Genomic DNA, 26,742 nt, shown 5'->3' on the forward strand with positions numbered 1-26,742 from the left:
GTTTGTGTGGTGGTGGGTTTTTTTTTTGGGGGGGGGGATTATTTTATATATATAGCTGGTTACTCTGATCTAGCTGTGGAAAGTCTGGAACTTGTGTTCTGGAAGCTGTGGAAGGTCTGGAACCTAATTAAAGGGGTGGAGAGGGGGGAAGTCCTTATGTATGGATGACAAATGCATCTTTATTTTCTCTATCCTAAATTGCTTTATTTAAATCTCACTTTGAACATTCTACATAAGGTCTTAACTAGCATTACATAACAAAAAATAAGTTGTATATTTGTTTACAGAGTTCTAGAATACTGAGTTTTCCAAAATGGTTTGTCAAAAGTATTAATAACTCTGGTCTAATTTATAGATGAAAATGGCTGTCTCACAGTGTGGTAGGCTTAGGTTTTTATTGGATATTGCTGTCTTATCAGTAAAATATTTACCAAATCTCTTAAAATCTAACCATGAAATGGCTTCAGAAATTTTTCCAAATGCTGGCTATTTCACAGTACTCTATTTATATAACCATTACACAGGAGATAGCTTTTCCCTCGGTATCAGGAAAGTATGTTATCTGTCTGAAAGCTTTCTTATTACAAATTTAAGTTTTTAAATCTGGACACTGTTTGCCATAAAACCTTCATGGATACAGATTCATAAGAAATCTTATGAAGATGACAATTTAGGAAAGTTTTTAAAATTCTCAAATTAGCTTTTAGTTATATTAAATTATGCACTTGCACTGGAAAACAGGCATTTTTTTTTTAAATCTACAGCGGCTCTCTAGATGTAAAAGATCCGTAAAAAGTTTAGAAGAAGAAAGTGGGGAGAAAAAACTAGCCTATTAAAGCATTTTGTAATACAACTTCCTCTTAAAGTTCTATTAACTCTGAAATGTGAACTAACTAGAAAATGGGCACTGAACTTAGTTCCTCAATTTCTTTTGTCTCATCTTTGTAACAAACACAACAGAACTTACTCAACCAAAAGGGAAATTTTCTGGTTAGATTTCCCATAGTCTTTCAAAAAAAAAGTTCTCAAAATATTTTAACTTTTCGATATTTTCTTTTGAGTGATAACTCAGGTAGGAAATAGCCTGTCAAAATCAAAAGTAAAATCAAAATCACAAAGCCTATCAATGTGGCCTGAAATTTTAGGTAGCTCCTGGGAAAGGCACCATAGACATAAATGGGAAAGGTTACAGTCAAGTCACAGTAGCTGTAAAATGTATCCACTACAATGGCTTTAAAAATATACAGCCCGTTATATGGAGGGAATATGATCTTATTTTTACCTCCACCAAGAACCTGATACTTGACTGAGGGCCACTTTAATTCAGGTCCATCCATGTTCTTACAACTTACATAGTTTCTTCTGGTCCATGCAGTATTTGGGTCCGGAGAGGCCTGCCTTTCTAGCAAAGTAGTCCAGTTTTGAGGTTGGGAGAAACAGTTGGCATCGTTAGCAGTCAAAAGATAATCATAGTTAAACATTCCATTTATTTCAAACATAACAAATTCAGCAGAGACTTGCTTCTGAAATTTACCATCTTGCCATAACTCAAGAATTGGCACCCAAGGGTTTTTGTAATATACCAGAAGAGGACATCCCAGATTCTTAAAATCATAATTTATCTGTAGATCGTCTTGCTGAATATTCGGCCTGGCAAGAAACTGTGGGTCATATACGTCATGGCTAATCGTGTAACTGAAATTCTTCTTCAGTACTGCTTCCTGAAAAAGCTCTTTGTCACATGCCGTTATATTTTTAAAAATTCTTATGTGCTTTGTAGGTGGGCAGGATACTTCAATAAGTGCAGTCAAAGGAGCCAGATCAATGCAACCAATGCCTTTGTCAGGGATGTCCACAGTGACAGTAGATATCTCCCCATCAAGTAAGCCAGCGCAAAAACCACGCACTGCAAAGCCAGAGAAAAACTGCTGCTGCAGACCTATGTTCAAAAGATATTCCGTGTTTCCATCATATGTAAATCCTATCTCTAATATCGTTGCACTGAAAGCCAGCGCATGGGGGTTGCTCACTGTCACTAAGGGCACGGATTTTTTGCCTGGCTTGCGCACAAATGTGGCGTTCAAAGTCAGATTCTCATGCATGTCAATATAATAGATCTTGTTCTGGAAGTTTCCTTCAAGGATCTCCACGTCGCAGGATTGGTGAGATCTCCAGATTGCTAACTGCAAGTTAAATTTGCATTTCTTGAAGTCATGCATTTTGGAAAAATTGCTAATCACAGGACTGAGTAAGGTCAGCCACCCTCTTTCTTCAAACAGCATCACTGTGGTGTTTAAATCTATTGTCTTGTCTGTGGCAATATACACCATGGTAGTGACCAGGCTGATGCTGCCGTAGAAGATTTGCTTGTCCTGGGTTAAGACTGCAATTTCGGACCCGCTAATAGTCACAAGGGAGTAACCACTTCGAGGGAAGGTAGAGTTTTCAAATGTCGATGTGGGAAAGACAGACACTTCATCCATAATCAAACCGTTGTTGGAGGATACAAGCAGAACGTCTGTTGACCAGAGAATGATGAAACCCCTCAAGCCAAGACTATGGATACTCCAAAGTTTATCAGGGAATTTGTTCATCACGTGGAAGGTTGGAGAGCTATAGTTAGATGCATGCTGGTCCTTGGAACCAAAGTATCTGAAGTACGCGCCTGCTGCCTTCCCTGCGCTCTCCTCTTCGGTTCTGTTGATAAGCAGGCCAGTCAGGCCAAGAGAGATGAAATTGTAGACACCAAGCAGCACGCCTCGCTCTGCTCTGCTGATGACCACACGTGTGAACGTGTGACCTCCATCCTGTGACTGGAAGATGGGGCTGTTAGAGATTGAATGGCCTACGTCGTAAGCAAAAACGGTCCAGCTGATCTCCTTGCAGTGGGACTCCTTTCCTTGGTAGCAGCAGTGGACGTTGGAGAGTTCGGACACATGTGAGCTGACTCCTGCTGACCGGACCCACTTGTTAGTGTTCTTGAAGTACGTGTAGACCCGGCTGTTGATCACCATCAAAAGGCTGTCCGTGTACACGAAGGCGATGTCGCTGACTACTGCTGTTGGGGCCTCGAGCTCTTCTGGGATGCAAAGTGGGACGAGGCTGGTCTCGAAGCTGGTCATGCTGACAAAAACATCCTCGCCCAGGTACACAGAGATCTTTTTCTTTGCCCAGGCGTGGTACTGGCTGCAAGGGTGCTGCAGGAGGATGGGCTTGGTGCGGTTGTAGACCACGGGGGTGCACTTCGCCTCCTTCACTTTCCTGTCGAATGCGATCGAATACGCGAGCCGCTCATCGACACAATCCAAGCAGGCCCCGCTGCCCAGCAAGCAGAGCCACAGCCACAGCCGGGCCCGTGGCGCTGAGCGGGCCCGAGGCGCCGGTGCCGCTGCGGGTATCATGTCCGCTGGGGTCGGTTGGGCTGGTGCTGGCAGCTTGGCGCGGCCTCCTGCGAGCGCCCCAGCCCTGAGCAGGCCTGGCGGCGCGTGCGGTGGCCCCAGCACCCTGCCTTGCTTGACGAGGTGGGGAAACACTGAGGAAAGGTAAGCAAGGAGGAGCCTCCCCTTGGCCAAGGTGCCTTCTCTATCCCTGTGTGAGAGCAGGGAAGGCCTGTTTGCAAAGCGGCCACATCACGCGACTTGGTTTTGGGTGCTCCTTTAGCTAGAAACAGCGTTCAATACCTTCAGTGTATGCGCATCCCGCAGCAGTTTGTGAGCAGAGCTGTTCTGAGGAAGCTAGTCTTTCCAGGTATCATAGAATCATAGAATGCTTCCTTAAGCATTCTTCAGATAAAATTCTTCCCTTGAAAGACATGAATTACGCCTGGACTGTGCTATTGGAGGTAATTCGAGAAAGTTTTTGTCCTTTTTTTTGACTTCTGTAAATCCTCATTTTTCTAAATACTTGGTTAGCGTGTAATTTCCAGCATCTTCCTCACTGCCATTCAAATTTTCCCTTGGTGTTGTTTGGTCCTTTTCTGTCCTCTCTATTGAGGAAGAATGCTTTCCTCTGCAAACACAAATTGGCATCTCCCAGATCTCTTTCTATAGCTGATCTGCTTTCTTTTTTTTTCATATTAACACACTTAGTCTCTCTCTGATGTCTCTCTCCGTAATGTCATGATCATGTTAGAGTAGAGATCGGGCTCTCATCTTTCAACCTTTAAGTATCTTGATTTTGATTACTGTGGGAAATGCTGTCATTTTCCGTACTACATGAGCCTGTAAACTAAATGTCATCCTCAATGCAAGCAGTTTAGGAACTAAAATTCTGCCTGTATCTTGCTTTTTCGCTTTGTAATATCCCTTAGAGTAAAGCTCTTCTAAATATATTTGCCCCACTTCTGGCTATTTAGAATGTCTTTGTTTTCTCCCATCCTTCTGTGACTACAGACTTTTGTCCTTTAAGTCTTCGGTTAAGTTTTAAGACTGTTCATAGCCTCCATCAATGACATCTGTAGTCTTGTTTGGAAGGTGCTGGTTACACTGTATGTTTGCAACTCTTTTTTTTTTTTTAAAGCATATGTGCTTTATTTAAAGCTACTTGTCATTCTGATGAGTATTTCCTAATAAACACTGGTAAAATGAATGTCATCTCCTACAAAATTTTCCGTTTTGTGTTAATATAAAAGTAATTGGAGCTGTAGAGTGGTAACTGTGTTTTTGTGGTTATGCATTTATGAAATTGGCCAGTGATACTTTTTAATATTATATAGTACAAAACAATCAATAGCAATGCATATGGAGATACAAACAAATGCAATGCATATTGGAGGAGAACAGTATTTTCATCTGATCTCTCTGTGGAGTCATATGCTCTGCCTCAGGAGAAATCATGCTCTGAGCATATGAATACAACAAATAAACATTACAGAACAAAAAAAAAATAAGAATGTAAGCCAAAATGTAGAAAATCACCTTCTCTCCAGGAGTCCCCTGGGACTAAGCAGGTTCAGCAACACATCCTAATTCTGCTTAAATTTTGGAGAAACAAAACCACCATGAGTGTAACTTGAAATATTATTCACATTTGCTCAAATATCATCTCTCAATGCACCAGAACACTCTCCAGAGTCATGAGAAAGTAAGTCTTTAACTGTGAAAGTTATTTGCAGGTTTTTTTTTTCTACAGCAAACTTTTGCACAAGTCTCACGGTACCCAATTTGCTTTTGTTGTGCTGTAATTTGTAATAGCTTTGAAATACATGTTTTAAAACACTGAAGAATTGTTTGAATGTCTAAGAGAAAGTTGAGAAAATCACATCTCACTTCTAATATTATTTATTGAGGAAATAGAATCATTTGCAGTTACATAGCACAAATCTACATATCACAGAAGTTGACTGGGGTTTAAATTGTGCCTATATGATGTATGGACACAGTGCTTGGATTTTTAATCCATTTTAAATTATCCCAGGCTAAATTCAATGGATATGTTGCCATCAACATTAATGAGAGTTGTCAGTCATACTCTGCAACTGAAGATTTGTATAACCAATGGTAAAACCAGATTGAAAGCTGTTGCTAAATACAGGTAGGATGGAGAACTATGAGTGCAATGTGAAATAGAATGGACATGCAGTTGGATAAAAGTAATTCTTTAAAGAAGATCTACAGTTTAGAATAGGAGATCCCAAATGCAAACACTTTGTGTTGAGAAAACCTAGTGAAGTTAAAGAAGTATTGCAACTATTCAATTCTTGTCTTTGTTTTTTGTCCCCTCTAAATACCTTACCTGTAACATCATGTTTTGCTGTGGGCATTTCAAAGCTGTTTGGAGATTAGGGATCTTTTGCTTCAGATGCTCCCAGAGAAGGATCAGTGGAGACTGTGTTAATTTTAGTGCAGGATGCTTATCAGGATGCATATAATGACCCTGTCTACCTGACTAACTGCTAAGCCCATGGTGAAAGAATAAGAGGGAAAAGCATCAAAGATTTATAGCTAAAATAGGTTAATATAGCTAATTTATAGTTAGAGCTACAGGCAGTCTGTGCAAGTGCTCTGTGTGCAAGAGATATGATAGAATATAGTCATTTATGTGTATTTTCTGAGGCTGTTCACTGTGTTACATGACTAGCTTAAGTATCGACGTTTTTAGCCTGACAATTAAAGAATTATCTTTATCCTGCATAACCTAGCACCTATAAACTGAGTGGATGCTGTGTTTAAATATGTGGAAAAGAACATATGAACAAAGTAAGGTCAAATTGCTTAAAATAATATTTAAAAAGTTCCTAAGATATGTTCCAATGTCTTGAGAGGAAAATAACCATTGGAAAGAGGCCCATTAACTGGGCTGGATTGGAGTAGACTCCAATGAGTCCTTTATGAAGGATTTTTATGAATCATGTTACTGGAGTTGGATTTTACTGGATCTGGTTTGTGTTTTGTTGAATGGCTTGAGTTTTCAAAGTTTAGCTTATGAATTTCTGCTTTTTTCTTCTTCTATTTTAGCAATGTATTTGGCTCACCGGCTTATTATTTTGCAGAAAAAACATAGTAGATGGTTGTAACAGTCCCTTGAGACATTAAAATTTTTTGAATCAGAGGAATTGATTTTCTCTTTATAAGCACACATTTGGATGGATTTTCCCAAATTTTGAAAATAGTTTGACTTGTCCTGCTAGAAACAATTTGTAGGAAAATTTTCTATTCTCAGCAGAATAGCTTCATCCTTAGCCAATACTGTAAAAATAAAAGGAAATTAGAAAATAACTTTTATTGGCCTTATCCATTTACTACTTTTGCTTTTAGAACTTCATACTCTTTTTTTCACAGCCACTGGGAATCCAGAATCCTTCAAAGCTCTGCATGTGGCAAAAAAGATTTGAGAAAACTAGGGTACTTGTTGCAAATATTCTTTTCTGTTTTGCCAAATAGAATGATTTTTGCTGCCAAAACAAGCAAAAGATTCCTAGAAAAGACAAACAATAGTGGAACTTATGTGATTTGTAGGAAGCATAGCATGCTTATATAAAGTACAGCTTCTTAAAAATGTGTGATTCTTTTAATTTTTAGTGCTCAGGTTTTCTTATTCGAAACATTTTTGCAAGGTATTTAGTAAAAATCAGAAAATATCCCCTTAATTTTCTAATCCAAACTCTTTTACAGCACACTGCCTTGCAGGAATAATTTCATCCCAGAAACATCTGCATGCTGGCAAGGTTTTCTTTTGTATGGAAAAAAAGTCAAGCCCAGATTAAAAAGATGCTGAATATTGTGAAGCTCTGGTTCCCTGCCAGCTCCTATAGAGTCCAGGTGGGCTGGTCCTGACAAAATGTGAGTTTTTCTCATCTGTGTTTATAGGCTACAATCATTCTTTGGTTCATTTGAACTCTGTAGGGTTTTACAAGTCTGTAGTCTAACTCAGAAGTGTCCTTGAACTAGACCAAAGACTATCCAGGCCTTCTGTTCATTGCACCTTTTTGGTAATCTTGAACAATAATGTAGTTTCCATCGAGTATATAATAATCAGTTAAAACTGGGTTTTTTTTTGAGTGAGTGTATTGTTTAGATGGAAGAATTTTCTAAATCTTCCTTAGAACGAGCAAGTTGCTGCAGTGAGTTTTATGCAGGTCCCAAGAGAGTAAAGAGAGAGTGAAGCTTAGTGAAAGAAATATTACATAGCTCCTATAGTGTATTCCCCAAGTCTGTGTGCATTTCTGCACAATATTCTTCTGTAGACTATTTTTAAATAAATGTGGTGGTTACCTATTACACCGAGGCTTCTGCATTATGCTTAAAGACCCAAGAAGAAGCTTTTCATGCTAGTTGAATATCTGAAGCTTCTATTTATTTAGTGGGATCTGCAGACAATTGACACACGAGCAAATGCTATATCTGAAATTATAGGCGGATGATAATATAGTGACAAATATGCTGAGCTCTACATGCTCAGGATTGATCTTAAGAATCTATATAATTTCCATTAAAGTTTGTATCTATGTCTTGGGTTAATATAAGGCAGGAAAATGATTAACAGTGACTCCTGCTTTCTTACCTATATTTAAACATTTTGCTATTGAAAGTACTGGGGGTGTAAACCAATATTGCCTGCTTAGGGCAGCCAAGTACCACAGCTGCAAGGTTTCTGTTCCCTTGTACTTTAAATAATTTTTCTCTTCTTCTTTGCTTTGCCCTTCCATTTGCTCTTCTGAGACTATTTCTTCTTTTCTCTGAGCACCTGCAATGCTTTTTTTTTTTTTTTTTTTTTTTTTTTCCCTGGAGATGGTACCAAATGGATGACTAGATTGACCTTAACCTGCTTCATAAGATCTAAGCAAGTTTTAGTATCTGTAGATCTTAACTTCTTTGCTATCCATGTCCAATATCAAATTTCCTTGTCATATCACAGAATGCTGAGCGTTGGAAGGGACCTCTAGGGATCACCCAGTCCAAGCCTTGCTCCAGCAGGGACACCCAGAGCAGGGGCACAGGGTCCATCCAGGCGGGTTTGGAGATCTCCAGAGCAGGAGCCTCCACAGCCTCTCTGGGCAGCCTGTGCCAGGGCTCTGGCACCCTCACACCAAAGAAGTTCTTCCTCGCATGGAGGTGGAACTTTTGGTGCTTCAGCTTGTACCCGTTACCCCTTGTCCTGCCACTGGCCACCGCCGAGAAGAGTTTGGCCCCATCCTCCCTACATTCTCCCCTATAGGACTGAGAGAATTGCTGGAGAAGGGGGAGACTTGGAGAAAAATAGAGCCTAATGAAAGTTCTGGCATTGCAAGGGCTTGCTTGAGGTGAGAGAGTTACCATTTCCAGGATGGTTGGTATGTGTGGAATCTACTTCTCCATGATTCCCTAGGCAACACAATCTGCCCTCCTAGCACATACTAATAAGAGTGAATGGAGAGGGGAGCAGAGTGAAGACACCGTGGCCAAACTCTATTGTGCTCCCTGCAGAGGTGGCTGCCTGGTGGTGCCACACAGCTGATGGGCCACTTGGTGTGATGTCTGGTGCTGGACCAACAATGGTGGCAGATCAGTTCCATCTGATAGGCTTTGCTCAGGCTGCTTCTCCTTCTAATGTCATTATAATACCAATACACGACCACTCCTCCCTGAGCATGCTCTCTAGATTTTCGATTAAGTTGGGAGACCTTTTTTTAAACCAATGAATAACAAAAGTAAGTATGACTAGAGTCATTCAAGCTCCACTTGAATTTAAAAGAAAATATATAAAAGGCAAACTAAGGAAGAAACTAGGAAGGAAACAGGAAGAGGAGAGTGGGAAGACTCCATTGCAACTTCTGGATCAGTCGACAGGCCGAACCCCTTTCCTCCCTTTGGGTCAGGACATTGCCTGAGGAGACTCCTCAAGATTGAGAGCCCTCTTCCATCTTCTGGGTGAGTGATGATTGCACAGTTGTACATTAGGCACTAGCTAAGAACCCCACATTGTAGTAGAGAATTTCCTATACTGATATCTGAAACCTGTTTTCCAAGTGTTGCATTTGAATAAATTGTGCTATTTGTGAACATGACCACTTGTCTTGAAGGCAATTGGGCCTAAAGTCGACAGACTGTTGGTGAATCTGATATGGTCAGAGTCGAGCTTATAGTGGATCACACTATTTGGGAATTCGGTTTGCTCCTAGGAAGGCAATTGGACCAGTGATCAGCAGACTGTGGATGAATCCGACACTGCCAGAGTTGGGCACGTAGCTAATACAGTATTTAGTATCCCTATTAAGAGATGAGTGAAACCATCCCCAGTCCCTCTAACCTTTGAGGATTGGCTGGAATGCAAGGGGATTTGTCTCTTACCAAATTTGCCTCCCCAGTATGTATAAGCCCCTGTTGCAGTTTGATGGATCAGATCTTTTCTCAATCTTCTCTAGGCTAAGCAGCTCATTTAGTCTTTCCTCCTATGGTAGATGATCCAGTCCCTTAATCATCTTTGTCACTCTATGCTGGACCCACTCTAGAAGCTCCATGTCCCTCTTGTACTGGGGAGCCCAGAACTGCACCAAATATGGTGCCATCTCACCAGAGCTGAGCAGAGGGGCAGGATCCCCTCCCTTGACCTGCTGGCAACGCTCCTCCTCATGCAGCCAAGAGCCCATGGGCCGCCTTGGCCACGAGGGCACATTGCTGCCTCATGGTTAACCTGTTGTCAATCAGGACTCCCAAATCCCTCTCTGTGGAGCTGCTTTCCAGCAGGTCAACCCCTAATCTGCACTGGTCCCTGGGATTATTCCTCCCCAGGTGCAGGACCCTGCACTTGTCCTTATTGAACCTCATGAGGTTCCTCTCTGCCCAGCTCTCCATCCTGTCCAGGTCTCTCTGAATGGCAGCGCAGCCCTCAGGGGTGTTGGTCACTCCTCCCAGTTTGGTGTCACCCGCAAACTTGCTAAGGGAGCACTCTGTGCCCTCGTCCAAGTCACTGATGAACAAGTTGAAGAGCATCGGGCCCAGTACTGACCCTTGTGGGACACCACTGGCCACAGGCCTCCAACTAGACTGAGCCCCATTTATCACCACACTTTGAGCTCTGCTGACCAGCCAGTTTTCGAACCACCTCTTTGTCCACTCATCGAACTCACACTTCCTGAGCCTTCCCCATGAGGATATTATGGGAGACAGTGTCAAAAATCTTGCTGAAGTCAAGGTAGGCAACATCCCATTGTCCATTGTCCTCTCCCATTGTCCATCCAGCCAGTCATCCCATCACAGAAGGCTATCAGGTTCATCAAACATGACTTCCCCGGGTGAATATTAAGGAAATACATTTCTTAAATTTGTTCAGTCAGACTTCTGGGTTCTGATTAAACCTGGATTATTGTAATGAAGTTTGGTCTGGAATAATTATTTTGAAAACTTCTATGATTCACTACATTGCCAGATTTCAAGCATATAATGCAAGCAGTTTAGCCGGCCAAAATTGTCCTTTGGGATGCAAAAATGCATGAGGCTCAGGGTAACATTTGCTGATGCCACTTTTGCAAAAAAAAAAATGTTCAAAAAAACCCCCCCAAACAAGCAAAAGCTTTCTGAAACAATATCTACTGAAAAAGCAAATACAGACAATTACAAATGAATAACAACAACAACAACAACAAGAGTTGTGTGTATGAAAAGCAAGCACAAGGGTATCTATCTTCCACATTACCAAAGTGATACTGCTCTGAAATTTACAGGCAGAAATCCCTCTTGGGGAATTACGTTGGAAGTGGAACTTGGGGAAAATGTTAGGGTTGTAAGAAGAACTTTACAAGGAATACAAGCTGCAGAGTGTATTTTTATACTGCAGGTAGATATGTACAAAGAAAACAGATGTTCTATAGCTGCAGCATTAAGTCAGCTTTATAATTAGATCCTCTCAGTTGGGATAAGCCAGTTCGCTCACACAGACTGGAACAACCCTTGGCTCTTGGAACAAGGTAAGGATCTGATACAACTGAATGCTTACTGGAATGTAAATTGGATATTATTATGAAAATTCAGCTAATTAAGTAAATAATAGTTCAGGACGTCCTTGGAAGACAAAGCATTTTTAACCCCCTTGTGTGTATTTCCATCACAATTTTTCCTGACAGATATTTATGACAAATAAAAGGTAGAAGTCCAGCCGCCATGGGGTCAGGATAGGTCTCCATCACCTGGTGAGAAGAGACACTTTTTTGATATTCTTAATGTTCACACAATTGCCCTATATCTGTATCATCATCATCCTTTTGTTGTGTTTATGAAAATCTTGATATTCTTCGTCATTTCATGTTGGTGCCATTGGTTAGGCCACTTCTCAAGCCTGTTGTCTTGGAACCATATGGAGCATACGTATATGTCATGTGTACATGTCCAGCTACCTGATAAAAGTACACTGCAGAAAAGACCCTTCTATGGCTGAAAACTTCATGTCTCTTTAGGAACTCTGAGAAAGCAATCAGAAAAGACAGTCTAGCTTTGAATACTCAGAAAGCTTTGTCTGTACATTTTTCCAGAGACTTTCCAAGAGTAGTGGTCAGAGGAGTGCCACAAACAAGACCCTCCTTCTCTGGGGCTGCAATTCCTGGGATCTTTGGCACTGAGTTCACATGAGGTAGGATCAGGCTCTGGAACCCAAACTTTTAGGCAATGCTGACATTTTCAGATGGTGAAATGTGTGAAAAACAGGATAAGACACTTTCTGAGGTCATCTAGTCCTTAATGCTCATACTCCCATTGACATTAGTGGCCAAAGTTGAGTATCTGAGTACATCTAGAAGATTCACTAACAATGGGATGTATTGCGGAATTTAACTGGCCTATCATTCTGAAGCCTAAAATTGTTAGTCTATCAAAAAGGAAAATAATAATCTGTGTTGTGAGGAAGAGGTACATGCCCAACTTTCCTATAGATGTCTGAAATGACAGGTAGAGTATACAGCTATTTAAAATAGTCAGTCCTCTATAACTGCTATCTGAGCTGTGCTGCTAGTCGAAACCACAAATATTATTTTTCAGCTAAATCTACATAAGGAGGTTCAGAAACTAAGCAAGCTTGGAGACTCCATGCCTGCATTTATTGTTACTTTAAATTTAGCATTCACTACAGGGAAAGCTGAGGCTGAGTTGTGCTAGGTGGTACTTGTTTTCCCTGAAAAATATGTAAACATATATTTACATAATACTTATTTGATTAAATGGAGGAGGAAAAAAAGTCATATTATTGTAAGTTCCTTCAAACTGTCATTGAACTGCCTCAATCTAGCTGTGAGCTCTGAGTATAGTGTAAAAGGTCACATTCAATTGTGAACAGGAAACATAGTGTCTTAAAAATGACTGGTGAATCCATGACAGTTCCTTTCATAAGCTAGAGGAAAGAATGGTCTACGTTTGTAGAGGATTTCCCATCTACATAGACTGACAGCACTCAGACTGCATATTCCCTTTAAGTGCAAGGGGGATAGTTTTTCTTCTTGTGTGATTAGCTTTTTCACTAGTAGCCACAGTCTCCAAAAAACTTTTCAAACCTGTTAGTCTTTGGATTTTTCCATCTGTTATTCATCAGGGTTAGCCATAAAGTTATTGCTTATAGCTGCATGTGTTAATCAAATGCCATGAATTGCAGAGTCTCTTTATTAAGGTTTGATGCAAGGGTTGATAGAATTGTAATTGGAAATAGAGGATTTTGTTTTTAAAGCTAATATAATTAAAGGTATTCTCGTTTAGCAAATGACCTTATAATTTTTGCTGCTGACAACATAATTAAATACGCTGAAATCAGCAAATTTTTATGGTATTGGAGGTAGATATGCTATGAACAGAGTAGCATAACACAGAAGAAGTAAGGGACCCTCCTTGCCTGCTATGCATTTTGAAGGGGAAACACCAATTTTCTGGGACAACTCAATTACTCAGAATAGGCTTTTGTCTGCAAGGTCACTGGTATAAGATTGCTCCTGAGAGCAAGGATTTGCAACTCTTTTGGGAGGGTTGGTTCACATGCAGTTCACGTGCTGTGAGGCCACTGCACACACATAGCTACATTAGAAAAGACCTAGTGCACAAAGTGTGCAGAAAATCCCTCTTAGGATGGAGGGGCTGCTCACGAGGGGTGCTCGGGTGGCAGACACGAGGGAGCAGGGACCACCCTGTGCGGGGCAGCCAGTGCTTCAGCAGGAGACTGGAAGCACATGCATCTGCTCTTCTGAAGATCACATCCCCCTCATTCTCACCATGTACTTCTTGCCCTCACTTATGGCTTTGTCTTCTAGAAAATGGTGAGTGTTGGGTTTGGAATCGACTTTTACTTGGGGGAAGAAGGAGGACCCTGTCCAGATGCTTTTTGAATAAGGACAGAGACTGCACAACCCCCTAGACAACATATTCCAGTGCCCAGTCACCCTCACAGTGACGTTTTCCATGTGTTCAGGGGGATCTTCCTGTGCTTCAGCTGGTGCCCGTTGCCTCCTACTACACCTGTGCCATTTCCCTTTCCTTGCACTCAGTCTTTCCCTGCTGTGTTCTCTCCCTCCTCTCTTCTCCAGTCCTTCCTTTCCCTCAAGCTTTCTCTTTCTTTTCCTGCTCTTTTTTTTTTTTTTTTTCCTCCCTCCTTCCCACACCCTGGTGCTCTTAGCAGCCCAGGGGAGCTCTGCAGCAGCTGCTTTGCACTCTCCTTACACTCAGAAATTATTAAAAAGCTGTAAACAGCCCAGTTGCTGCATATTGTCACATCTTAATGACTGATGGCCCACCTTTCCAAATTGTTGCCAGAACTGAGCTGGCCTGTGGAACCCAGAAGCACCTTCCTAGCCTGAGCTCATAATAAATACTTTATTTTTATTTTTATTGTCAATGAATTTTCGTTGACAATATTTCTCTAGAGAATCTGATATGCAGTGGAGTGGGAAAGGATACTTGGGACCTTCCCATGATTTTTCGCTTTTGACCAAAAAACTGCCTGCAGAGAGGGGAAGGAAGCAGTAAAGGGGTTAATACAGTATTTGCTTTTCTTGCAGCCATCCCTCTCCAGCAACATTGGCTTTTTTCTGGGAGCTCTTCTGATCCGTGCAAGCAGTGCAAAGATGAGATAGGAAACTGAGGTATCACTAGAATGAACGTCAGAGAGACGCGTTACCTACACAGCAATGACCGTATGTGCAGGATATGTTTTTCTGTGAAACACCTTGGAGGAGCTGGAAGGCCCACGGAAGGAGGAGGCTGAGGCTGCACTGCCATCAAGCGGCCCGTGTCCCGCACCACGTCAGGGAGTGCGGAGCGATGGAGCGTCAACCCGGCTTCGTCTGCCCAGGAAGCCCCTCTTCTCCTGCGTGCACGGCCAAAGACCCCAGCTAGCCGTAACTCTCCTCCGGGAAGGGGTGAGTGCCCACGTGGGCCTTGGGCTGGTCCCGTGGAGATGGGAGATAAAGCTCCTCCAGCGCTGAGCCGGCGCTTTGTCTGCTCCACGGAGCTGTCAGCTGCTCAGAAGAGCGGATCTGAAGAACTAGCTGGTCACCTGGGCTCTTCACTGGACTCTGGTCCCTGGTCTCAGTACCATGCAAATATTTTGTTCCAGATGTTATCTATCTTGAGGGTGCCAGAGCCCTGGCACAGGCTGCCCAGAGAGGCTGTGGAGTCTCCTTCTCTGGAGATCTTCAAAACCCGCCTGGATGGACCCTGTGCCCCTGCTCTGGGTGTCCCTGCTGGAACAGGGGGGTTGGACTGGATGATCTCCAGAGGTCCCCTCCAACCCTAAACATTCTGTGATTCTGTGAATCCTGCCCTTCTTGCACTGTGCTGATTGCATCATTGTTGCCAATTATACTTTGCAGTTACTCACGGATTTTAATCTTATTGTTTTATGAACTGCAACTAATTGATCTTCTCATTCCTCATTGAGAATCGTCTACATTTTTGTTTCAGGTGAAGGACCACAGAGGAGATTTTGGGAGTCTTGTCTGTGTGATTAGAAGAGTCAAGGTGCTGGAAACTGGTCTCCCATTATTTGGAACCCAGGAACAGCTCTTGCTCCGCATCTGGAATTTGGAGGAGTCACACCATAAAATTAATAGCTGTGAGCTGAAATGATGATGAATCCTGTTGTCTTTTGTTTGATGTTGCTCACTTTCTGAAAGGGGTCAGGGCCAACCTATTCCATTAACAGAGACACACTGTCTGCCAGTCAGTTGTTTAAATTTATTTAAGAGAAACTGGCAGAAGAAGTCCTGAGTACTGAAACATTTTCATTTTCAATTCTCTTATTTCTGTGCTATGACACTCTGCTTTCTATCAGGATTCATGCTGAGAAAAGGTTGCTGCCAAATGACAATTACCTGATGTTTGGGCAAAAACCTATGTCTACATTTTAAAAATACTTTGCTTTTCATTTGCTGTCCAATATATAGTTCAACCCCCGTAGTTTTTTTTTTTTAATATTTTTCTATATCAAGCTAAACCCAAGTGACCCACCTACGTGAGCTGTTCTTGCCTTGGTTGGGCCTCCAGCAGAGTGGCAGAACCAAAAATTTAGAAGGTAAGAACAAAAAAAAAAGACAAAAATAAAAAAAAAATTCAAATGTTTCTTCAGGAAAAAAATTGGTACTGACCCAAGCTATCAGGTTTGATAAGAACCAATACTGTCACTAGAGTCTTCAGAGTTTCTTCTGAAATCAATGAGGGTCTTGAAGAAGAATTTAGTGACACAATTTGACACTGAATTTGATGAGCAGTAGTTTTCAAAACTTTCCTAAAAATTAAATGCAGGTGATGGAATGCTTCCAATACAATGTCAAGGAACAAGAAAACGTAACAATTTACCTCCTCAACCTCTCTCACAACTCTTAACAAGAGAAAGGGCTGCACCGGGCAGTGCAGCTCTGCAACAGGTAGGACCAGATAGACTTTGTTGCCCTTTGAGGAAAGCTCCTTTTCAGCAGTAGTCAAATACTGAGGCTCTCAAACCATTCATTTTCTGCATATTTAGTATGTGGAGCCATGAATGTATTAGACTTATTGGTGTCCCGGCAGTCTAATCACAATACAGCAAAGACATAATCCGATTACAGTTACACTAACATATATAGCATAAAATACGCAATTAATGCTTATTGTCATTAATGATGCAGCTAATATTATACATAGACTTCATAGCACCCTCCTTTCCTCAGTGGCTATGGTTATCCTGCCCTCTGGATTAGAAAGGTCAATAGTATTGATTTTACCCTCAAAGAGAGGGTTTGCACCAAAGTCTTCATTGCAAGGAGTCTGAGCTGCTGCTTATTGGTATACGCTTTATGGGTTTGCTCCCTGATGTGTCCTGAGCCTGCCGAGCTCCTACCCATGCCTGGTGGCAGCTTCCAGAACTATCTTGCAGAGAACTTGGCTGTGCAGCTCGGGGAGCTCCCAGACCATCTTGTGCTTCTCTGCTGCCACAGCCTCATGATAGGAGGGCACATGCTTGAACATGCAGCATTGTTCGTTCTACATTGTTTGCACCTCCAGATTCCTCTTCTGGATTGCTCAAAAAGCAGTAGCGATGTCCCTGAAAGCGCTGAGTGCTTTGCAAAGCAGGCTTTTCTCTGTACCCTGTTAAATGTGGAAGTTAGAAGCTAATGGGTGACTGTTTGGTATGTGTGACCACCAGGAAGGAAAAGGAGGGTTGGATACCCATGTAGAAAGCTATTTGAAGTTCATGAGGGCTTAGAAAGGATAGATTTAATAAACAATTTGCACCTTAAGCTGCGTGGGGGCCCCAGGAACTGTGCAGTGGGGCTGCTGATGGGGAGCTGATGGACACACAGGTTGGATGCCCAGGCAGGACCCACTCATGTATCCCAAGGGCCCTTCTGTCACCATATCCTTACCTCAGCCATACTAGCCTTGAGTGACACGATTTTGGGTGGCCTTGAGTGACACTGTCTTGGGAAGCAGCTAGGCATTGCAGACAAGATGGAGAACGTGTGCCTGGCCCTGGTGGGACTTGGGTCAGGACACAGAGAGCTGTGGGGCTGCTGTCGCGTGCTTTGCTAGGCACTGACTCCTCACTGGGCCTTCGGCAGGTTCTCACTGCAATGTGGTTGATATTTTGGAAGTAGGATGTTCTCATCTAGAAAAAGAACCTCCCAAGACACCATTTTTTTCACACTAAACTGAATTTGAATGGAGCCAGCAGCCTGACAAAAGAAATGGAAAAAGAGGACAATCTAGGCTAAAACTGAAGGGGGTGGTTGGGTGGGAAATTGCCCTACAGCTAGACTCAAGTGCAGATAGAATAAGGAAAACATAAAGCCAGTACTGTGAGAGCTTCATACGTGCACAGGAGCCGCAGGCTGCCTTTGTGGCCGTGTGGGCACGCAGAGCCCTGGGTCCTCCTGGGGACAGATCCCTTGTCCCTGTGAGACGGATGGGGGAAAAGAGGGGCACATGATGGGCCCTGGCTGTGCCTGGAAACACAGAGGTGGGAAGTGAGGAGCAACTGGAAGAAGGAGAGTGGTGACATAACTGGGTTGCTGAAAGGGTAAATAAATCTGCCAGATTAGACTATTGGCACAAAAATGAGCTGATCATTTAGGAGAAATGCTACAAAAATAAAGGAGATTTGTGCTTTATTATCATGGTTGAAAATATATGCTTTGAAGCTCAGAAAGAAAAAAAGGCTTATTGAAAGGCATTGAGTGAATGTAAAGAAAAAATGAACATGTGTGAAGTTGTAATAAGAAATTGATATAAATCATCTGATTAGGAAGAAGCATAAAAAACCCAGCGACCCACAAACCCACAGTGAATTAAGGGACTTGAATAACTACTGGGAGGTAGAAAGATACCTACATGGACTGGATAGGATAGGATTGAATACAAAGAGTTCTACAAGCTGAGGATAAAGTCTTGTTCAAATTAGACAGGAAATTGTGTGAGGCTGAGCTACTTTCTCTGTGGTCTTGAGTAATAAGTAGGAATTGTTTAAAATACCACAATGGAAGTAACTGTAGATTAAAGATCATGAAATAAGAGGGTTTTTTTTTTCAAAATTTTAAAGATAAATAACATGAGAATAAGGAGAATAGATTTCAGAAAAGCAGCATGTCCATGAGGCTGGTAAGGATGGTGTTTTTTTGAATAAATCTGAACCTGGCAGATGAAGGAACACAGGAGATCCTGGAATCAACAAAAGAGACTCTATTTCATCTGTACAAAACAAATAGTCCCAATACAAAAGATAGGTAAGAACCTCAAGAAGAAATCACTGAGACTATATTTGAAGTCTTCAGTGACTAAATGAAAAAAGCATCACTATAAGGGAAGCAAAGAACAATGAAGTATTTAAGTATTTATTTGATTCAACCTTCAGAATCAAATCTAATTCTTCTTCAGAATTAAAAGAAAACTTGTAGCATACACTCGAAAGGATTTGTCAATGTTGCACAAACTTTCTTTACATTGATGGTTAATGACATCTTATGGTTTTAAAATTTGACTGCTCCTTTGTATTCTTATTCCTTTATATACATGCCTAATAACATCACATTGTAGTCCACTTATCTGTGGAAAATAATTAAAAGGTAATTAATTAATTTAAGAATAATTGCATTTATTTTTAATAAATTAATTTGTAGATACAGTGCAGAGAATGGATTAGGAAGAAGGAAGCCCAAACTAAGCTGTATGGAAAACCTCTTCAAGGCCCATACGGACTATGAATAAGGAAAAACAAATGTCGCAGATGTCTTATGGTTGTGAAGTGGCCTGTGTAAAATGAAATGCAGATCTTGGTGCCCTTTCTAGAACACTATTCCTGTCCTCACTATTGGTACCTCTCTTGTCATCCTCACTATTGGTACCTCTCTTGTCATCCTCATGAAAACTGAGCCACTTTTGTGCCTGTTTGCTGTTCAAAATGAGCAGGGGGAAGTTTGATCTCCTCCAGCTCAGCCAGGTTTGCCTTCTGGAGCATCCTGTGCCTGTGATGACTGGGTCTTGGAAAACTCCTGAGTGTGCATCCAGGAATCAGAAGTGAAGGTGTGTAGAGTTATATAGCTCAGGTCAACACAATTCACAGGTTGATAAAAATCCAGGAAAAATGATCTGAATATACTTATAGCCTGATCAAGTTGGATTATTTACCTTTTTGTTACGTATCCTTAAAGCACATTCAGAAGATCTGGCTACGAGTCAGTGACTGCATCCCGACCCAATTCCCGTCAGCACCAGCTGTGCATATTCTGTTCTCTCAGCAATGCCTAGCTGCTTTCCGGGTGGTAGTTTCTCAAGGTTAGCACATCTGAGATAAGGAAGTAGTTCTGGTAGATTTAAGGGGCTTTTAGGATACGCAGAGGTGAGGCTCAGCAGCGCACCCGACCTGTGCCCCTGACTTGATAAGAGGCTGCTGCCTATCAGTGGCTTCCACGTGGCTCCTAGACTTCCCTGTGCATCTTGGGTTGTAAATTGCTCATTAAATCTATCTTGTTTAACATGTCACAAACTCTTGAGTTTCTCTCTTTGTTCATATCCAACATCCTCTTGCCTGCTGTGAGATCACAAGTAAAGATTAGGTTATATGTAGACTAGAACCAAATGCTGGCACATTTGCCTTTTCACATGGCGCGAGTAAATTGAACAAAAACCTTTGATCCTCTTTTTCCATCCTTCCTCCTGTTACTCCTATTACAGTAACTTAGACAGAGGTGGAAAACTTAGAAGTGAGTTGCCAAAGTAATTTTCCCAAGCACTTTTCAGTTCATTAACTGAGAATCAATAACAGAATTCTCATCTTTTTAAAATGTCACTGCCCTGGGCAGTGGTTTTACAGCTGTTATATTACAAAATGTCCTAACAAAAATCTAAGCAGAACATTACCAAGTTACACAAAACAATCTCACCTAGAAGGGAGTTCTCTATAATATTTACAATAATGGCAATATGGAACTTGCAAATAAACATGTTCCTAGTCATTTATGCCCCTTTCACAGCAGACAATGATATCATGAGTGTTTTATTTCTCCTTCAAGTATGAAATAGCTTGCAGATTGAAGTAGATGCAGAGAATTATGATGGATTTTCTAAATTATTGTGACCTATTTTCTAAATTAGTTATATTCTTTTAAGACTGTTACTTGCTTATAACCTTCAGGAGTAGACACATGAGCAGTTGCTAATTAATGAGTTTCTGCATGGCAAAAACCCAGCAGCAACAGCAGCAAGTTACAGGTACTTTTAGAAGTTGGTTTCAGTTCTCTGAAAAGGGAGACACATAGATCAAGACCCAAAAGGAAGTCCTACTGGTAGGATTTAAGTGGCAGCTTATGGAATATAAAAATCGTGATGCTGAGAATTCTGCTCAGATCCTGCTAAGACAGCCTAGAATCTTCTCAGCCACAACTTCATTAAGATTAAAAATATGGTCTGTTCCTCAGGGTTGTTCCATGGAGGTTTTTCTCCTAGGTTGTGGGTGATTGCTGACACATGCAGACTGCCTTGAAAGGGGCTTGAGCTCCTCCTCCCAAGCCCAGGAGGAGCCACATTCTACTATTATGAGCAAATGAGCGTGAGCACAGGGCAAGTCTCAGGCCTGGGAACCTCAAGGGAAATGAGGCATTTCTGGCAAGTGAAGGTGAGCTCATAGGTATGTATATGAGTCTTTTATCTTTGTGTCTTTTTGGAAAATCCTTTTTTTTTTTTTTTTTTTTTTTCAGTTTACATATGACAAATTGAAGATAAGACACCTGTTTTGTGGAAATGTCAAGGTCATGGCAGAGGAAAAAAAAGAAAAAAAAAAAAAAAACACCCAAACAGAAAAGTGTTTCTGACTCACTGGCGCTATTTAAAAGCCACCAAGGAACACATTTGGAAATACAGCTTTCACATGTCAGTATGTTTAAGAAGGGAATGGATAAGAACGCTGATGTTGCCAAATGTTCAGCATACAGGTATGAGACTGGATTGGGCTTATTGACTTATTGAGGATGTTTGAATTGCCTGTGATTGAGAGCTGACTGAACAAAAGACAAATGCAGAAACAAGCTTATTTATGTGTTAATGATCCTGAATAATACCTACCAATCTGTATGCTCTTAGAAGAGCCATGTAACATCCAGCTTCCAGTTATAGCTCTTTGTTGTGCTCTTGCATGTGACAATGAGTTCTCAGAGTTAAAACAAATCACTACTGCCTGTTCCTCACTTGTCAGTGTTGCTATTTATGCTGAAGACAAATAAGGTCTTTTTAATCTCTTTAAACTATGAAACCTTATTAATATTAAGAGGAGATTCCGGCATTCTAAAAATCTTTCCTTCAAAGGACTTGTGGGACAGACCCAGCTGAGAACTCACCTGGCAGAATTTAGTCTCTGATCAAATACAAGATTTCACAAGGCCTTTAGGAATATGAGACTTCATAGTAATGGAAAGAGCATGTTTTCATTAGCAAAAGCGGGTAATTAGGACTATTTTCCCTAATGTCCCGTAGCCTATAAACACAGAAACACATTTCACACAATCATATTCGTAGAGATTCAAGTCTGAGCAATGTCGGGTATCGCAGTAACAACTATCCGGGTCCCCTCGTGGGCATTTCTAGGTTGAGAAAAATGAGTAGTGAGAGGAAGCATCTCCAGGAGGTTTGTGTCTGGAGCAGTATGAAGCAGTTCTACCTGCAGCACAGAAAACAAACCCTCAGTGCATCCCTGAGTTCGTTAAAGCATCACAGGAAACCTGCTATAAGGTATTTTCCTTGCATTACTAGCAACAAGAAAAGGCTCTTATATAAACAACATCAGTCCCTTAATAATATAAGATATCTTCTCATATCAATCTGAGGATTGAGACTGATCAATATCTATTTCTATCAATACAGATTGAAATGGATAGGACCGATAGCGATCGATATTGAGAGGCATCAATGTTGACAGAATTTGGTGCTTATACTCCCAACTGCACGGAGCTCGGAGTGGTCACTGTTGGGAAGCTGCTGGATGCTGGATCATATGCCCTGGTGGTGGGACTCACCTCTGTGTATTCTCAGGGCCCTTTGACTCTACTAGAACCATCTCCTCATCTCAGCTGAGCCCACCCTGAGTGTGTCCTGGCTGCAAAGCCCCCAGATGCTGTTGACGCTGCATCCTGCTGTACGACAAGTTCTTCTGTCCCGTGTATCTACAGGCCTTGAAAGAGCTAAGCCAATTCATCCTAAGTTTTTTTTGGGTGCACCCTTAAATTTTACACTGAGTGCTGAACAATGTAATATCTAGCTGGAAACTTATTTTATTCTTTTCTTCTTTCATAGCACAGATGAACTTTCACAGGCAGTCACACATAAATGAATGCAGCCTGATGTTTGTTTTTAGGCATTTCTTCCAGATTAGCAATTCCAGAATTCAGAGCATTGCATAATTATGAAGTGCTCTTAGATTTTTTTTTTTTTCCCTGCACAACCTCCCAGCTTTTGAATATTTAGTTAGTTTTGAAGAAATCCAGGTAAGATTAGGTTTGTGCAACTTTCTGGTCCTTTCTGCAAATACAGCTCTAAGGGCTTTTCTGTATTCCTAAGCATTTAATTAGCTAGTGACCTTAATCAACCTACCATAAGTCATTAAATATTATATGCTTTTATGTGGATTTACAGAACAGCAGGCCCTGGCTTTGATTTATTGTTGCTTCTCAGGTCCCATGACTGCTTAATGAAAAGAATGCAAAATGCTCATGCAATTTTGCAGTGCCAAATGTTATTTCACATTATCAGGAGCAATGTTTGGCACCAGTATGCAATGCAATATAGTGAACAGCCTGATCTTCAGATATTTTAAGAAAAGTAATGTAATAGCGCTCACAAAAAAAAGATTAAAAGATCTCTAAGTTATTGTGTAAATACATGGCTCAGCTTTTATGCTTTAATGAAGAAAACAATTTTTTGCTCAATTATCTGTATGTTGGTCTTCCACTAACAAAGAGAACTGCAGATAGAAAAGACATCAGATTTACCACAGTGGTACTAATTTACTAATTCTAGAAAATGTTTTTTTTATGATATAACCCCCTGCATCTGTTCAAGTCAATACTTTTTGACTAGAACTATATGGTTAAATGTTGTATTTGGAATGGAGATGTCCACTGGCAATTTTGGAAAACAAAGAGCTCAACTCGAAATTCACCTTTTTTTTGTCAAACAATATCCTATCCAACTCAGAACACAACCTTTGAGTTTAATTCTAAACAGCATTGTCAGCATTTTGGAAAGTAAAACAATAGGGATTTTGAACAGTTAAACCATTTCAAAATAAAAAAAAAAATCAAGATATTTCATTAAAAAGCAAGACCATATGACTTTTACAAAGCACTTTTTCTCTGTTTTCCTCTATGAGTCAAATGATTTTCCTTGCTGCGAAATCTTCAGGAGTTTATGCTACTGCTAATCATCTACTTCTAATGCTAACTACTGCTGTAGTGGAAATGCATAGGAAGAGTGAAGGTATAAATTTATCCAGAGCTGATGATGTATTACGTTACAGTGATACTCGAGTTAGTTTCAGAAAACTTATTCCATTTCTGGTTTCAGAAATATCAATATGGCTCCCTGACTACTCTAATTAGATCACTTAAAGACTCAGTTAATCGTCCAGCCAATTCACCTGGCCGGTGCAGGACTTAGGGCAGTTTCTCTGTGTAATATTCATGTATCAAGCTGCTCAGTAAGACATATCTTGAATAATCACAATGCATTGCTTAGTTTAAGCTTAGTGAAAAGCTAAGTGTAAGAGCCTTCCTCTTAATGAAGTTCAGATTTTGCAGCAGAAGATAAGTGTGAAATTGCCTAGGTTTTTCTTTTTTTTTTTCCTGAAACACATCAAGCCAACATACACCTTGTGAGTTACAAGCCTTAAGAGAATTCCCTTTGTTTATGGGTTTTTTCAGTTTGTTCAGACATAAGCGACAAGTTAAGCTGTCACATCGCTAGAGCAGAAAGAGAAAACATGACTCAAAAAATTCCGAGTAAATCACAGCTCTTCAAGGTTCTATGTTTTTGGTTTTGTCACAAATTATTGGGGGGCATCTGTTGTAACGTCTTCTAATAACACTTTTCATTTCTGTAGTAGTTCCCCCCAAAGATTTAAACATACTTTGCAAATACACAAGCTTTTAGAAGTTAATCCAGAGTATACTATGTTTCTACTCCTGCACCAAAGTTATTTTAATATATATTATTTTACTTGACACAGAATTTCAGTTTTCTTTGTTTTCTTTGCCAACAAATGGCCCTCTAGTGTATTTTTTATCACTATTATAAAACAACAGAAGAGAGTATGATTTATTCCGCGACTAAGGAAAAACTCAAATGAAGAAATAAGCACTGAATTTAGCAGCACTCCTGGTAGCAGTCACTCATCATCCACTAAATTTTCTCTGGAAAGTCTCATTGCTTTGCCTGATTCTTCAGAATTATCTGTGTCCTCAAATTGTAGATTTCTGCTATTAGTCAAAAATTTCACAGTTGCAAGGAATAGGGACAAAAGGTAGTTCCTGAGAAAAGTGTAAAGAATGAATAACCATATCTCCAAATGTTTCATTAAATGCTTCATTTCATTTCTCTCCTTGCAATTTTTCAAACTCTCTCTTTCCCTCTTCTTTCCCTCTTTCCCTCTTCTTTCCCTCTTTCCCTCTCTCTTTCCAGCATTAGTTTTCTCATCATGGAAGCGTTTAAGAACCCTATCTTCCATTAATAAAAAAAAAAGAGAAGTTTCTTTTGCCTTTAAGTTTGTGGAATAAATAAAATTCAAGGCTATCATTTTTACTGCTTTCTGTATATTTTTGTCTTAGTAAGCATTCCCTTACTGATTGCCTTTGAGCTGGCATTTTCCTAGGCCATTTCAGTTTGCATGTCCTTCCTGTAGACTCAAAGCTTGTTCTTTTTAAGGAAAGAAGACATTTCTTGAGTTCATTTTTTCATGTATTGTGTTCTAGTTTATAGTTTCAAAATCACTTTTCCTGTCTCTCAATGCAATGGAATAGGAAACTTCATCCAACTAAAGGCAACAAAGGAAGAAATAAAATCAGGCAATTGGATATTTCAGTTCCCCTCAGCAGAAATCTTAGGATTTCATCCTACTTGCACCTTCCCAGGGGATTCCCATCAACTGAAACCCTATCTTGCCAATTGCTCTTAATTACCTCATATGCCCTGTTACTAATTATAACAATATAATTCCTACACATATATATTCCTACACATATTTAAATGAGATGGAAAATATGAAATGTTATGTTACAGATCTAGAATGATTTAAGATTTACCATTTTAAGATAGACTTTCATCTAAGGGTGAAAGATATTGCAAGTTTTTCATCCTTATAAATTGACCAATCCCTAGTCTTAACCAGTGGAAAACTAGAATATATGCTAGGCTTCAGACCGACAAGATTTTTTTGCAGCCCAGTTTTCAAACATTAAGAATCATTAATGTATGTGTAAGATGAATTTCACTGGTGGACAGAGATGAGAGCAAATGTTAGGATAGGTCAAGCACTGCAGCAGCTCTAAATCAAAATGGAGCTATGGCAGCCTAGAAGATATATATATGTATATATATATGTATATATGTAAAGGCTGTACTTTTTCTGGTATATGTGGAATTTCTTAAGTATTAGCGTTAAAGTCTATCTTGATGAGAAGCCAGTGTAATTTAGGGTTAAGAGTGACCTGAACCTAAATTGAAGCAAACTATTCTTAAAACAAAAATGATAGCACTTAAGTTTCCTTTTAAGGCCGTGCTCATTAAACTAGTGTAACTAAATTGCCTGTGGGGACTGAGTCTTCATTAAGTCAGTTTACTGCCTGATAGTTTTGGTTTACAGAGTCCTATAATAACTGTAATTCCTTCCAGCTACTTACATACGTTTAAATCTCCAAAACTTTTCCAGATATAATTACCTTTTTTTGTGTGTGTGTGTGCAAAAATAGAGCCAAAACTCTTGCTGACAACCTTTCCTCCTTCATATTCTCTTCGTGATATTCTTTTCATGTCTCCATGTCCGAATGTCCTCTAGTTGGTTGTAGTTTGGAGGGCCAGATGGAATGCTGAGGCCATCCTACAAAGTTCCCAGTGTTTATAGAGTGTTTAATAGTGCTTACTTTTATTTTGAGTTTGGCAAATTTCCTATGCTTACAATTGGAAGCACTTCAGTGAATTTAACTTATAGAGCTTGTAAGTACAGAATGATGATCGCAATCTACATATATATATAGTGAGAGAGATGTTACTGAGTGTTAAACCATTTTGAAAATAAACCTGTGTAAAGGGAACTTCTTGGATCTCACTCTCTCTGGCAATCCCC

At 40.5% G+C, this 26,742-nt stretch overlaps 1 protein-coding gene across 1 annotated transcript; it reads right to left on the reverse strand.

Moving 5' to 3' along the window:
• Positions 1 to 1,025: 1,025 nt before the first annotated feature.
• On the reverse strand, positions 1,026 to 3,401 carry CATSPERD (catsper channel auxiliary subunit delta). Its single transcript, XM_010222097.2, has one exon. The coding sequence runs from the start codon at positions 3,399 to 3,401 to the stop codon at positions 1,026 to 1,028; it is 2,376 nt and encodes a 791-aa protein (XP_010220399.2).
• Between the last annotated feature and the right edge of the window lie 23,341 nt (positions 3,402 to 26,742).

The sequence above is a fragment of the Tinamus guttatus genome, unplaced genomic scaffold (genome assembly GCF_059628265.1).
Source record: "Tinamus guttatus ecotype Peru unplaced genomic scaffold, ASM5962826v1 Tinamus_guttatus_pri_ptg000659l, whole genome shotgun sequence".
In the NCBI taxonomy this organism is placed as follows: domain Eukaryota; kingdom Metazoa; phylum Chordata; class Aves; order Tinamiformes; family Tinamidae; genus Tinamus; species Tinamus guttatus.

Bases quoted from the DNA above. Each gene is read 5' to 3' on its own strand.
- CATSPERD (XM_010222097.2), bottom strand. From the start codon at position 3,401: ATGATACCCGCAGCGGCACCGGCGCCTCGGGCCCGCTCAGCGCCACGG.